Below are 15,728 nucleotides of genomic sequence, written 5' to 3'. Positions count from 1 at the left end.
GATAAATAGATTTCAAATATGTTTTTATGAGCCATAAACAAGGCAATATTACAGATATTCAGAATCTAATATACGAGTTCGACGAGCTACCTTTTGTCTGGTGGCCAGGATAAATTCTTTGCAAGTTGAAAAGATAATGCCGTGTATGGGAGTTTTAACTTTCGGCAAGAACTTAGCCATCTTAAAATGTACTTATTCCCTTCCCAAAAAGGAAATCTTATCATATCTTAGCAATATGTAGAGCAGTTTTCTCCTACAAGGAAACCAAATCAGAAAAAGTTGCACATAGTATCTACTTTTTTTTTTCTTTTGAGGGAGAAAACTGGAGAATCTTAACCTACATTGGTTGATTGATCTTCTCCTAGAAGAGAATACCTATATCATTGATTAATACAAGAAGTTAGCACTCCAAGGTCTCAGTCACAAAGATGGCAAACCTTGCTCATTGGAAATTTATTGAACCCATTGAGCGTGCTGATGAAGTGAAAAGTGGATTCTCTTAAGCATGTTATGAGGAGTGAAAACGGACTTGGTTCGCAGTCTGATTCAGAATTTCTGCACCACAATGAGCAAGACTCCCACTTCCAGACCAATATCCATACACAGCACACCCTCCCATCATTAGCTTCCTCCCTCGTTGCCTCTCCTTTACTTGGAATTCTCACCTCCTCCTCAGCACTTTTGAAACAGTCCTCTCTTTTTCCCCCTCCTCTTCCTCCTCCTGTGACTTCAAAAATCTTATCTTTCCCCTTCCAAGTTCTTGGAAGCACCCCTCTACTAAGTCCAAAACAAAGCACAATAGAAAATATCTTTTTAAGTCTATCTCTACACAGAGAAGCCTCTATGGATATGGTTCTTTGGTCTCTCCACATCTTATCCTCTTTCTGTTTCATTCCTCTCCCTGTCTCTCCTATTAAAATCTGAGGTCTGGCCCATTTTAGGCTCATACCTATTCCTGCGTCGACTACCACCATCAAAGAACCTTTGGAGCTCTTCAGCAAAACAAAACAAAAAAAGAAAGAACCTTTGGAGCTCAGAAGGACACGGGGAGAAGTTTCTTTGCTGTGTCTCCAATGCCAAAAACTGACCCACCTTAAAATTCCTTCTTTTCTGATTTGCTTTTGCTTCTCCGTTCCCCCCATTGGATTAAAGGCCAAAAGGTATAACCTTTCCTTCTGGTTTCGAGGTAAAAACAGGCCCCATTTTGAGTTTCAACTCCGTCTCTCCTATTATCTACCAGAATTTTATAACCTTTTTTAGCGGAAGAATCAACAATAGGCACTAAAAGAAAGTGTCTTTTGAACTCCACTGGCCTTTCTTCACCGAGAATCCGATGCCTGCTGCAAAAAAAGCTCAAATTCTGTCAGGTAAAAGAGCACTACTCTTTGCTCTTAACTCATCTCTAATTTCGAGTCCATGTTCTGCTCTCTTGTCAGATAAATATTGAATCCAAATAGCCAAAAAACCAACATTTATCGCTCCAGTTCCTTCTTTTGCCACCATTATCAACGAGGCTTCAAACTCCAGAAGGTGAAAAACTATTCTCTCTCTCTCTCTCTCTCCCCCCCCCCCCCCCCCCCCCAAGCTAATATTTATGTTGCACTTGTTTCAAATTTCAACTCCATTGCCTTCTTTTTCTTCTAAGTTTAAGCATCATTTTTCTCTAAACTAGAATTAAAAACTAGTTATTCTTGAGCTTCACTGGTGTTTGGCAGAAACTTGGGAGTCCTGTAGTAGTTAGAATCAGAGAAGGTTAGAGAGTGGGGAATGGACAACCAGCAGCCACACTCATTTCCACAAGCTCCCTTCCACCACCTCCTCCAGCAGCAGCACCAGCAGCTCCAGATGTTCTGGAACTACCAGCGCCAAGAGATCGAGCACGCCACTGACTTCAAGAACCATCAGCTCCCCCTCGCCCGCATCAAAAAGATCATGAAAGCTGATGAAGATGTTAGAATGATATCGGCCGAGGCTCCCATCCTCTTTGCCAAGGCCTGCGAGCTCTTCATTCTTGAGCTCACCATCCGGTCTTGGCTCCACGCCGAGGAGAACAAGCGGCGGACCCTGCAGAAGAATGACATTGCCGCGGCGATCACGAGGACTGATATATTTGACTTCCTTGTGGACATTGTTCCACGAGATGAGATCAAGGAGGAGGGGCTGGGACTGGTGGCAGGTGGCAGTGGTGATGCTGCTCCTGGGGTTCCATACTACTATCCTCCAATGGGGCAGGCTGGGTCAGGTGTGATGATGGGGCAGCCAGCAGTGGCTGGGATTGATCCATCAATGTACATGCATCGCTCGGCGCAAGCTTGGCAGCCGATGTGGCAGCAGGGGCTGGTGGAGGATGGGTCATATAGTGGAGAGGGTCAGGATTTTGATGGGCAGGGCTATATTGCTCATCCTCCTCCCCCTCCCCCACCTCCACCCAGTTCTTAGCTGAGACAAGGAATGGAGAAAAGGAACAGATATGTTTCATATTGTTTCAAGTGCTTTTCATTGAGATTCTGAATCTGCAGATGCAATTTATGTGACGTTGGCTGTGATTTTTAAACTTTGAAATCATGTCACTTAATTGTTATGAATTGCTGGATTAATTGTTCTTTCTATGATAAGTTTCTGATTTTGTGTCATCCTCCTCCTCTTTTATGTTCAGTTTTAAAACCTGTAGCTCGGTATCTTTTACTTATATGAAGAAGGAAATGTTTGTTCTGATTCAAGCTTTCATATTATGTCATATAATTAGTATGAATTGAGAAAACAGGCTCTTATTTCTACAGTCCAGTTTACAGTCTAATGTTATGATATCTTGTTTCCACTTGTCTTATTAAAATAAGAGGCAAGATCTTTCTGTTGAATTTCTCTCTGCATAAGTTTTGGTTTCAAATGAGAGACAGTCACTTGAAATTTATGCTTTCTTCTTCCAAGTGATATACTTCGCTCTCTGTATTGTCTTGATGCTGAATTTTCATTTTTGACCTCTGATCTCATCTCCCTTTCCTTTTAAGCTTTATGTCATCTCATTATAATTTGCAAGAGTGAGGAATTGGAAAAGGAGAGGAGTCTGGTGTGCAACTACTAGTCTAATGTGTCTGAAAGTGTGCTTTTGCCTGCTTTTTCAGAAAAAAGTCTAATGTGGATTAAATACAGTTACCCTTATGTCATATGAAAGATGAAATGCTGTTATAGCTTGGAAGTTGATTTATCTGAAAGTGCTATTTACTTTCATCGGTATAGAGGCTTTTTCTTTGCTACTTCACTGTACGCATTCATTTAAAGTTGATTCTTCTTGTAGTTTATTTTGAATGGCTGGCTAAGATGTTTTCATCTGACTAAATATTCATAGAGAAAGCTTTGCAGTTATATCGTTTTATTTGAATGAATAAAAAAATAAATATAATTTCAATCGAGAAAAACTTCCCTTTCGTTATCTGCCATTAGAACGACAATCTCAGAGAACAATCAAATTATTACTATACTGCAGATATTGATCTAGGCAGAACTCAGCTACCTTACATAATGCTGAAGCTACACAAGGATTTTACAGCTTAGTGCTTGCACATGAACAGTGCAGGAGAAGCCATAGTACTGGAATCTCTTAAAAAGCCCGGGCCCATTATCAGACCTAGCACAAAGTTGCCATTGATGGGACTAAAGTGAGGTCAAATATTCTATATGGAGAATGATAATTTAGGATATAATACCTGTTCTAACTTTGATGAACAATTAACTGCACTGGATATTATACAAAACTGGAAATGTAAATTCTTTTGTTGAATCATGCAAAACTGGAATGCACAGTCCTAAAGTCAATGGTAAAAGTTATTTTTCTTCCTAGGATATTTACCTGTTTTAACTTGGACGAATAATTAATTACACTGAGGATTTCCCTAAGTCCATCGAGGAAATAAAAATTTTGGCAATGCAAAATTCTTCCATTGAATTATATAATACCAGAACGCACAGTTCTAGCCTGACACAATTATGAGAAGTTCTACGACTGAATAGCAGTCATGGAAGTAGCAGGATCCAAACTAGTTTAAGCTGTGGAAGTTAAATGGCTGAGGAAACATGGGGACAGTATGCATATACAAATTAGTTTAAGGATATTGTGTTAAGTCTAATATCATATTTTATTCAAAACCTGTATAAGATCATAACTGATATATAGTCTCAGAATGATTCGGATTGGTGAATAATGGAACAGGCCATAGAAGCTATATGAATACTTATAAAGTCAAATCCCAACTTTTGGCTAGTTTATGTGGTAGAATTTAATCATTAAGCATTGAAACTATAAGCATGTCAAAGTCATAAGCATGTGCAGGCATGTAATTCATCACCTGGTCATGGCATATCTGCTGAAATATCTTCATTTAAGAGCTAGACCATAAATGCTGCGTTGACAATCCCATGGATAGCTGAGAAACATCTTGAAATGAAAAACGATAAATCCTTAATACATTTCTGTAATTGAAGAAGCACTTTGCTTCCAACCCCAGTCACTTCCATTTGATGATTTAGATAAAAGTGACATGCAAAAAGCAGCATTATTGCTGTTGATGATAAAATGAAAAGAGACACTCTTTCACTCATGGGCATTAATATCTCGCGTGATCTCTTTCACAAAGATGACTGAGATACTTTCTAAGCCTTAAGCAAGCACTCATATGGATCACAATAGTTTAGAATGTGGAATCTTTCCTTGAATTGCATAGCCATTATTCTCACTGGTAGCCATTTGACTGTGCATGTCCATATTTAAAGTATGAAACTTCCAACTTCGAAGCAATAAAATGAACTTTCTGTTGAGCTGTCGAAATATGTACATGCATACCATACTACAAAATGCAAAATAGAAACACAAGAAGACTTGAGTTTACTTCCACTATCATAATAATTGTGGGATGAAAAAACATGCTGGCTCAATTTAGTTTCTTTGCTTGTAACTTTTAAAACACATTTAGAAGTGGTAAGATTGGAAATATGATTTGGCATCACTTAATGATGTATCACTGTAGTTATAGGTGTCTAGGTTGCTCCAAAACATGGATTGATTGTAAAAATATCAGAAATATATCCTTAATCTTTGCAGCTGAAGCAGTCCAGCACCTTTTAGGGACAGCTCCACTATTCTCACTTTTTTTGTTTCTTCTCTTTGGGTTCATCTCCAGTTTTTGTTGTGTTCTAGTTACAACAGAACTCTCAGACCTCTCTTCGATGCCATGCATGCAACCACACCTACTTTGCTGCTATAGAATGACCATGGATTCAAACAATCAAATGCTGATGGCTCCAAAATTTAATTTGAACCATGTCTCTTTGAGGGGAAGATTTTAATTTAAGCCTTGGCTTCTGTGGTGACAAAAGTTGGGAGACTGGATTAAGATTTCCAATGTTCCTGTCAAGGTTGGAAGGCGCCAATAATGGAGAACTCCAGATTAAGAACATACCATCTCTGCTGGAGAACTCCTGCATCAGTGAGGACGCATCGGAGAGATAAATTGTTGAGCATTTGTTCAGGTCCTTCGTGTCTAATCACCCTGTTATCTTATTCATGAGATATCTTTTCTGAAGATGGGAATTTGCTAAGTAAACGAGGCAAAGGGAGAGTGGCCAGAAGAATTGAAGCAGCCATTGCTTCTCCATTCCTGAATATTTGGGATGATAAACTCTAGTTAAAAAATGTTATTTCCAACACCCAGATAATCTGAGGATAAGAGATTGTATCCTGTACTTGGTAAGAGATCACAACCTCCTCTTGGGGTCCCTATCGCATTGACATCTTGGATTTGTGAGAGGAGGGATTAGAATTTCTTTTTTTTGAATTTTTCCAACAACTGATTGAATCCAATCCTTGGTTAGAGTTTGCAAACCCTCTGATCAGAGCCTCCATCCTCGCATGGCTGAATTTCTAAATTAGAAGAGTTCTGTTTGATATTTTTACTTACTGAGTTCAGGATATTTTGTAGTCGAGTGGAGTAGTTTGAAAAAGTTCTCAAAAAAAAGAAAAAAGAATAATTGTTTAAAAAAGTGACTGACAAAATTTAAATAAAATATTCTAAAATTCAAAACTCTTATTCTTGTAATATAATATAGATAAGTGGACAAAAAAATATATATAAAGAGATATGGAGAGAATCGAAGGACAGTGAGGCCACTGCTATCCATTACCGAGTGTTTTGGAATATACTGAAATTAAGCTAAACCGGTGACTTCCAATATCCAGATAGCCTTGGGTTTATGGGATAACCCCCACCAACCCTCCAATATAACATCCTCCCACCCTACCATTCCCACCTTTCACCTCTGTGTGAAATCTCACACTGATAAGCTGCCTAGCCACCCCAATAGGCCCTCAAAAGTTGCAAACAACCACAAGGTGATTTAGGCTATGTTCTTGTAACTCATACGACGTCCTAGTTATGAATCTGTTCATTTCGTCACCAAGGTTTTGGACTGTTTAAATCATGGAAAAGGTCCTTGGATGAGTTATGGAACAATTGAATTTTCCACTCTTTAAAGTTTGATGGTAGGAAAGTAATCTAGAAGCGAGTCTTGCAAAACCAAGGAACATTCTTTTCCTTTCCAAGGATTTCTGAACAACCAAAAAGAACCTTAACAATGACTCTTTTCAGACCAGAACCAAACAACTCAGTACTAACAAGAGAGAACAAAAGCTGAAGCTACAAACAAGACGGTCTAATGAAGTGGAAGACAGCAAAAGTTTTCGCTTCCTCTGAACCATCATGGAAGCAGGACCACGAGCAAACCTTGGAACCCTTCACAGAACCCCCTTAAACATCGCTGATGATCCAAGATTACTGCATTATGGAAGATGATTGAGAGGCCACAAAAGTTTCATTTTCAGATAATAGTCTATCTGTATTCCACCAAGACCAAGCTCAGCCACACGCCCAAGGTATCCCTCATCTTTTTCTTTTTATGCTTTCTTTGCACAAGGCTAAAGAGGTAAACATCCTAATGCCCCCACTTGACAGCATCAAAATGCAAGTTGAACAGATTATTTTTTCCAGGTAGGAAGGAAATAAAAGGGTGACAGTGCTAAAAAATAGAATAGTGGTCTGATCAAAATTAACATGCTTCAATATTTCTAAAAGCCCAAGGCAGCAGGATATAAAAGTCTTGCATATAACCATGCTACCAAGTAGAGATGCAGGACAGTATTTGCAGCCTATGGTATTGTGCCACTACTACATCTAGATTAAGATCCAAAGACCAACCTAAACATAACATTAAACAGCCAATGTGCCCCTCTCATCTATCAAATCATAAAAAGCTACAGATGTGCTTTTAATTGGGTCTACCATGCACAAATCTAGATTTCAGGGCAGCACCATCATGCCCCTTCTGCAAGAGTCCTTTTTGAGGTGCTGATATAGAGAACTGCATCCACAAGAGAGGAAAACAAAATTCAAACCACATTCGCCAGAAAAATACAGTAAAGAACACGGATGATGTACAATTAGAGAGGATACCATTATTTCCTCTGATAAAAGCATCCCCATATTTGTTCTTAAGTTGACCGTTGACATATTCTTCTGTTTGTTCCATTGCAATATTCATATATCCATCCAAACAAGCTAGAATACCTGCATGAGAAGCATATGATTGCTAAACAAGAGGATCCAGGAAGAGCATACAGTTTTCAGAAGATCTAGGATATAACTGCTCAAGTGATGGCACTGGGGCAATTGCGCATTGACAAGTTCATCGGTAGGTAATATAGTTTGTGATTCTACAAATATAAACTGGGTCAATCACTTGACATAAAGGCTTGCTTTTTGCTGGGTGCATGGAACAAAGGAGAGAATTCATTATAATCAGTAAAGGCTGGGAAGAAAATTCCCAAAAAAAAAGAAAGATGAAATGGTATTTAACATAAAATTACTAATAATTTATTGTTATTGGTTCCACAATACTGAATGGTACAAACTTAAAAATTCAGCTGTCTGGAAAACAGCAGGTTGTAAGAATTAAGACAACCACGACATAGATACTAATTCCATCCCAAAGGTATGGTGCTAAGTTGCATCAAGGGATGCTGGATTTATTCTGATATGAGATGCTCTGCACTGAATAGGTATCACAGTTAGTCAGCGCATATATTAATCTATCTTGATATCCTTCTTTTGGGATTTTTTTTTCCTTCTGGTTGGGATAAGTTGTACAGCATCCACGAATGCATTCCAAATGGATAAAGACCAAATGAGAAATCTAACATAGAGGGCTTTCTTTCGTTTTCTTCTTCCTTTCTTTTTTCCAAATTTTTGTCTGATGAGGATATATTTGAAATAAAGGAACAAGAACATAATGCCACATAGGGTAGAATCCATGGAAGTAAACATTAAGGGCCACAACCTTAGAAAGATCACCTGGTGAAAGATTGGCTACGAAAATTGGCAAAAAGGATATATATATATATATATATATATATATATATATATATATGACATCTTCACAATAATGTCAAGCTACCAGTGTCTCATAGGCCCACTGACCCAAGATGTCATTTCGTTACTCCTCCAACTATTAGTGGGAAAGTGAAAGAGCTTGCATGGTCTTAAGCAAATAAATGAGGCCATCACATAAGCCTCAATCAAATAAAGGACTACTTAAAAGCAAGATGAACATTGTCATATAAAAATCTAACTGACAAAGCTCGAGGGGCCCAAACAACTAAAAGAGTCCTCAACAAAGCTGGCAAGTTGAAATTTTGGTTTAAGGTTATGTATAATGGGTCGATAACAACAAATTTCCTTCCAAGTTCTATGCCAACTTAGAAAACAGAATCTAGCTTCGTTGTATTGATCTTTATATGAGTTTTTTCTATTGAAGAGGAAGCTGTAATTATCGGCAATCTCCATGTATCCCTTGTTAGATTTTCTTGATATTTCCTATTAGTATTGATAGAGCTATAGAGAATTTCTTGAGCCTCTAGGTTGGAAATCGAGAAAGAGACCTCCTTTTATGTGGTTATGCTTTTGGCAGGCCTCCACTGGTTTTGACTGTTTTAAGAACTTCTTTCATGTTTTCAACCCTTTCTATGCATTTTTTTTCGGTCTAGGTTGCTCTACATGTTTCTTTCCTTCAAATCCTTCTGTCACAATCAAGAGGCAAAGGAGTGGTACCTTGGCTTGGCCCATTCCAATTACAAACTCCAAAATGCTTAATCTGAGAAGTCTTGGAAAGATTCTATTACTCACCTCACTTGGTGATGATGGGCCAAGATGTGTGGCTGGCAGGAGCGATCCTGGCTCATTGATTGACCCAGAAGATGGTTTTGGTAGAATCCCAATTACTTACACTAGTTTGGACTCGCAAGGATCAGTTTTGGGTCTAACATTCACCTTTATCTGTGGTGCAGAGTGAGGCGGTAAGTTCTAGAATGGCTGCCCAATGAATTTATGATTTCCTTCATAAAGAGTTGATGTTCCTGAGCTTAACGGAAATCTCAGAAGTCAAGATGTCAGCATCCACATTTGATGCCTTATATCCGACCAGAGTATGAAACTTGACAGGTTGGGTTGGGGCCAAGGGTGGCCAAGGAGGAGCAGGCCTTAATTCTCATGATAACCACTTGCCCATGGTGGCCAAGGAGGTGTCAAATTAGTCCTCAGTCATATATGTTCACCAGGGATGCCAAAAGAAAATTCACCATTCTTTATGTATTCAATGTAATCATGGCCAAATTTAGCACATTTTGTCTATTTTCATCACATGTCTAGATAAAACAGTAATTCGAGCATTAGGCCATAATATGAATGAAGAGATATGCTCCTTGAAGAGATACGTTATTTACACTTTATTTAGAGTTGTTAAACTTCAAGGACGACCATCCCTCTGACCTCGAAAATGATCATGTTCTCTATAAAAATGTTGGAAAATGTTTTGCTTGAAATCTTGGCAATCATAATGGACCAAAATTGTTGTATCTTTAATGTTTCATAAGACAGCCTCAGCATATCGATAACTGACTTGTGCAAAGCCAAATATGATCAGTGCTCTCATGACTTTGGACTAAAAAATGATTTGAATGATAAACCCTTTTATCCTTCATGGTGAAGTTGGAAGGTTACCTGCAAGGATACCAAAGGGAAAATGTGTGATTTTTTGGTTAAACAATAAACTGTATATGCCAATGCTAGCTTGGCTCAACACAATGGAGGAGTCCAAAGATCTCTCCCATTAAGATCTCCTCTTATAACAAGAAAAATTTATTAATTCCACTCTGATGCTCAGGCACTAGCTCTGGTTTCTTTTTGCTCTCTGACAAGATTCCATGGTCAATTCATAAAAACTACTCAACAATACAAAAGCAGCCTGAGATAGCTAGAAGCCTAAACTAAACTTGACCTTCTAATTACTTGTACGTATATAGACCCATCCTGACACAAATTTCCTACCAAGATCCAAAAAAAAGTGGACTACAAACCAACTCCTACTCCTATCTTTAATGACTGCCAGCAAACTCACTAACTTTTTGCCTTTGAACTAACACTTTCTCAGATTGGATTTTTCCAGCTTCATCTTAATTCAGATCCTTCCAAATTCATTTAAAAATGAAGTACAAAGCTAGCATAAACACAAAAATATAGCTCTCAATAGGAAGGGAGCAAAGAGGATGCATAAAGGTGAACCCTCATCAATGAGATAAAGTTTGTTGTTTATGGATTCAGGCTTATAATTTTTGTTTAAAAGGAAATGATTTCAGATAGAGTAGGAAAAATATCCCAAAACATATAAACAACAAACAGAATCCATATTAATGGAGAAGAACAAACAGGACCATCGTTCTTATACTGATGGAGGAGAACAAACAGGACGGATGCATGTGGAAACAATAGTCTTTAGATATGAGAAGGCTATGAAACTACTAGACATAGTACCATGAAAGAAGTAGAAGAGTTCAGCTCAAGGTTGCCAGAATCGTCCCGAACCAGGCAGTTCCGGTCGTACTGAGCCACTCCGGCGGCAGACTGGAATGGTTCCGGCAACGAAAACGAAATCCGTTGCCGAAGCAGGAGAAGGAGAAGAAAATAAAAAAAAGAGAGAGCGAGCGGAGAGGGAGGGAGAGGGGGAGGAAGAGAGAGGGAGGTGAAGGCCAAAGAGAGAGAGAGGTGAAGGCCAGCTGGCGAGACGCGCGAAGGACGCTCCTTTAGGCTCTACAGCCGAAAAACAGGTCGGGTCACCGGCCTCCAACGGCCCTCCGCACTTCCCTCTCTCCCCCTTCTCTCTCTCTTTTTCTCTCTCTCATTCGCCCTCTCCCCCGTCTCCTCTATTGTGTTGGTACAGGCCCGACACGACACGACACGACACGGCCCATACCAACCCGTGCCGCCGGAAAACTAGGCCGGGGCCCGATACTGGCGCAGCAGACCATGGTTCAATTGAAGGATAGCCCGAATGAAACCAGCCCACAAATGTTGAGGACTTAGTCTTGGTGCTTATTCTTGATTTCTAACATGCATCAACACAAATAGCACATATATATGATAATAAAGTCACACTTTTGAACATCATTTGATAGCATGAAAATTAGCAAAGAAAAAATTGGAGAGGATGTATACATTGGGAATAGTCCATCTCAACCACATATACATCTTGTTAAAAGAGAATAAACCTTAAGAATCTAACAATCACATAATCCTGTCATAGAATTAAATTCGAATGCCTTAATATGACATTATGGGTAAGGGTAATAGGATATTGACTTAGTCAATTAGAAGATGTATCGTAAGTTCCATCTAAGCAGTAAGACAAGGCTTGTATGATATGCCAAAAAATGTAGTGAACCAAAGAAACTGAACGATGGGAAAGTGTCATGTTGTCAGACAAGTTAGGATAGTGGGAAATGAGGTCAGTTTCTAAAAAGCAGTTGTGGAAGGCTAATTCACATTGAGAAAGGACACTACAACCAGACTTTCTTAGGTGTGGAAGGATACATATATAAGCCATCACAAATTAATTAGTAAATGGTGTAGAAGTACTAATGAGGAACGATAATATGTGGTGCACGGACCCCTCCTGTAATGATGCAAATCATTACTTACCAGTAAAAGCAATATGGGCCTTGTGAATGAGGAAAAACCATTGAGAGGTTAATACAGTCAAGCTAGTGGGTATTATTGGCATGCTTCAGCTTAACCATGTTAGAATTTGAAGCAATAAGTATAAAAAAGTAATGAAGCTGAAGTTGTAAGGCAGTTTCTCAACAAATTCATAATAATGCTTATCAATTGAACAAGAGATTAAAGATCTCCACGGCCACAAGCATTCGAAACAGATAACTTTAATTAGAACCCAGGCCTTTATATAAGTTGTTCATGGAAAGGAGACATATCCTTGATCAATTGCAAAGCAAAATGCCCTCTTTATAATCCAACAGTTCCCTGCAAAGTATACTAGTATTGGTTGCTAAGACTCGTTTCTTGATTAGGTTGTGTTTACAACTACAGATCCTAGTGTGAAGGAGGATGTAAAATACCATGAAAAGCAACATACATTTGAGTGAAAGCAAGATAGCATTTTGAACATGAAAAAACATAAACACTGAGAGAATATGGCAATGGACATTTCTAAAAATGTTCCAGATAGGATAAGGGTTGTTCTGCTACACAATATAGGAATCTAGCTTTTGCAGATCTTGCAAAAGCATCAAGCAATCCTATGAAATTTAATCTAGGAGCCATCAATCTTGCTATATGATCATCCATCAATCTTATCTTTTACTACAAATAAAATATGGTTAAAAAAGGATTGAGAAGCATACATCCCCCAAATTGTTGTCACATGCTTTTCAAATTCATACTCCTCCCTCCTCGATTTACTGTTTGCATGCCCTGTGCCATAGTCATCTCTAGCTAGAGGCAACCTTCGAGCCTTTATTTGCCAAAACGGTATAGACATAGGTTCACCACCTTGAAATCTTCTAGGAATCCTGTCTACTTTCGCACTTCAGGAGGAACGTACTTCTATATATCCAACTCTAATGGCCCTTCATATCCTCAGAGGAATAACATTAAAGTTTTTAAGTGATTAAGAGACAAGTTTATGTCCCTTCCTATCCAAGTCATACATGAATGTAAAAGTGGAAACTACAGAAGGTGGAGTTCAATGCTGGAAACTTGTCCTTCAAGAGCTAAGATTGGTTGGTCTAGATCTTGAACCCGCCACTCTTGATTTTTCTTATGATTTCTTTATATGCATCTTTAATGAATCCAAGAGCAGTCTTCTACCTAACTCAGGAATGTAAGCACTTGAAGGAACCAATAATTCAATGGTGGGAGTAAGTGAGAGATACACATTGGGTCATAATATCACTATGAAATGTTCCAATCAAACACTACCCTTGTAGATAACAAGGCTTCATGGATCAAATTGCATAATGGAGATGACAAAAATGCATGCAGTCTAGAGGCAAAAATTGTGGTGTGAAGAAACGTTTAAGGGAAAAATCAGAAATAAAGGAGAATACTGAACAGTCCTTGTTCCACATGTTGGTGCTTACATGGAATATAACGAAATTTCAATTTGGTGGTCATAACAAGAAGTGTGATTATATTTATGTCAAATGCAGAATCATCTTAAACGTAAGTTTGAAGGAAAATGTAGTTTGTGATAACCAGAAGAAAACGTGAACTATGGTGGCTTGGGCTAAGGAGCTAGCCATAAGAGGACAGCCTTGGATTGCCAACTCAGTTCTCTAATCTAAGTGATATTAATCATAAACATTATGAAAGATTCTAAATCTCACGAAGATGAAATTGTCACACAAATACCTCAGAGTGATAACTAGGACTCATCAACCTAAATCAATAAGTCTATAATTCTTTCTTCAATTTCACTGTCATTGAACCCATCTCACATTACGAATGATAAGAGGCCACAAAAATTAGCACAGCTCCTCATATTGAAGCCGAAAAGGATTGCTCTTTTATGTTTATATTATCGAAATAGTTACCAGCAAGCATCAAATTCAATGCCCATAACTGTTAAATCATTAGAACGTAACCAGAACTAATAGAAGATATAAAATTAAAATTGCCAACAAATATCATTAGGGTTTAAGCAATAAAATGTTTTTCCTGTATCCTGATCCCAGAACAAGCAAGAATTCCGAATAAAGGCTTCAGCAGGGATCGGAGATTTCGAAGAATAAGAGAAAAGACTCGGCCTTTTTTCGCATCGGGAACTAAAATTAGAAGGGGAGAGACTATGGGCAAATATAAAAAGTGAATCCCTAGAAGGAGGAGAGAACAACCTCTGTAGTCGACGCCCGAGTTGAGCTTGACGACGACGGGGCGTCCCCGGATGGATTTCAGGAAGTCCGCCGGCGTCTTTACCCCGCCGCCGCTGCCGCCGCCGCTCATATCTCTCGTTCTGGCTTTTTCTCTCTCTACTTTCCCTCGCGCGCGCGAAGTCGACTGCAGGCCGCGCAGGGGTGTAGAGGGAGAACGCAAACTCGTTCCGAAACCGACCCGAAACAGGATACGTGTCAGTGCTACCAAAAAAAAGAAAAAAAATGGACGCGTGCCCCAAAAAATTGGGGCAATGGGTTTTTAGATTGGATTTGAATCTTAAAAATCTGGTCCGATTCGTATTGGGTCTAATAAAAAAATATAGGCCCATATTGCCACCGATGTGGTAGCATGGTTGGAACGGAGCTAAGATTCTATCAAAGTGGCTCAGGTTCGAAACGTGCGGGCATCGATTAAATGCGGGATTGGATGTCCCCCGCCTAGTTTGCCCGGTGGAGTCGCCATCTGATCTGCTGGTACTTAGGTGGTGCTGGTGTGGTGGGGCTAGTGTGATGTACTCACATATATAAGGGGTTGCCATGTTGGTGGGGCTCCTCCGCGCGTGGAGAATGTATGAGTAAAACTTGTCTGCCTATATCGAATATTCTCCAGCAGAAAGGGGCCCCAGTGGAGGTAGCTACGCGGGTGAACGCGGGTGAGGTTCTCCTCACCCCCTCTCTTTTATCCTCCAGACCAAAAAAAAAAAAAATGTAGGCCCGTATTCATTTACGTATGTCTAATACTATTACTTGTTATGTTTTCATGCCATTTAGAAAACAATCCAAGGAGCTTGGGCATGTGCAGAGATTTTGTAGCTGTATTAGTGGCTTGATTTATGCCATTTGTAGTGTGAATAGAGGCTAGCAATCCCCTACCCAATCTAAAACCAGCTTCAAACATAGATTAGGGTATAAAAAATAAATCCAATAAACTAATGGATAGGGTTTGGATTCCAAAATTAGACATGAGGTGTTATTGGATTGAGTTTGGTCTTAGATAGATCCAGACTTGAAAATCTAAAACCCAAGACGATTATATGCACACAAATATATACTCCTGTAGATAAATAAATAAGTGCTTTTGTGCATCAAACAATTTTTCAATCATAAAAGAAAAAAAATAAAAAGAGAGAAGTAAAATCATAACCTATCTTATTCCACCAAATTTCTGTCCATTATATTTATTTTAATCATTTCAATATAGTTACTATGATTTAGTATTTAGACTAAGCTTGATTATTGTAGGAATTTTTTATTCATCATGTCTATTGATCGACTGAATGCTTAGCTAACCAATAATAGTTGAATAGAAGCCCTCATTTAGATATATTTTTGCTTTTGTTTTATATTTCCATGATTCACCATAGCATTTTGGATACATTAACTAATTATAAAAATCTAAAAAATA

The 15,728-nt window shown here is 38.7% G+C and overlaps 2 protein-coding genes across 3 annotated transcripts; one reads left to right on the top strand and one right to left on the bottom strand.

The window, feature by feature from the left end:
- Positions 1-769: 769 nt before the first annotated feature.
- Positions 770-2,633, top strand: LOC103713705 (nuclear transcription factor Y subunit C-1). Of its 2 annotated transcripts, none has more exons than XM_026807188.2 (2): positions 770-1,367; positions 1,716-2,633. In XM_026807188.2, exon 2 carries the CDS (start codon positions 1,768-1,770, stop codon positions 2,437-2,439), a length of 672 nt encoding a protein of 223 aa, XP_026662989.2. In that variant the 5' UTR covers positions 770-1,367; positions 1,716-1,767; the 3' UTR covers positions 2,440-2,633. The 2 variants fall into 2 exon arrangements, with proteins under 2 accessions (XP_026662989.2, XP_038986886.1); XM_039130958.1 differs by having other exon boundaries at positions 817-1,530.
- A 4,433-nt stretch (positions 2,634-7,066) lies between these two features.
- Positions 7,067-14,537, bottom strand: LOC103713738 (U6 snRNA-associated Sm-like protein LSm6). The gene is made up of 3 exons (XM_039130959.1): positions 14,285-14,537; positions 7,500-7,613; positions 7,067-7,407 (listed from the first exon to the last, which is right to left on the bottom strand). Exons 1-3 carry the CDS (start codon positions 14,391-14,393, stop codon positions 7,361-7,363), a joined length of 270 nt encoding a protein of 89 aa, XP_038986887.1. The 5' UTR covers positions 14,394-14,537; the 3' UTR covers positions 7,067-7,360.
- Between the last annotated feature and the right edge of the window lie 1,191 nt (positions 14,538-15,728).

This window comes from Phoenix dactylifera, chromosome 10 (assembly GCF_009389715.1).
Source record: "Phoenix dactylifera cultivar Barhee BC4 chromosome 10, palm_55x_up_171113_PBpolish2nd_filt_p, whole genome shotgun sequence".
Classification (NCBI taxonomy): Eukaryota; Viridiplantae; Streptophyta; class Magnoliopsida; order Arecales; family Arecaceae; genus Phoenix; species Phoenix dactylifera.
The sequence above is the reverse complement of the archived record's forward strand: the minus strand, read 5'-3'. Positions and strand labels throughout refer to the sequence as shown.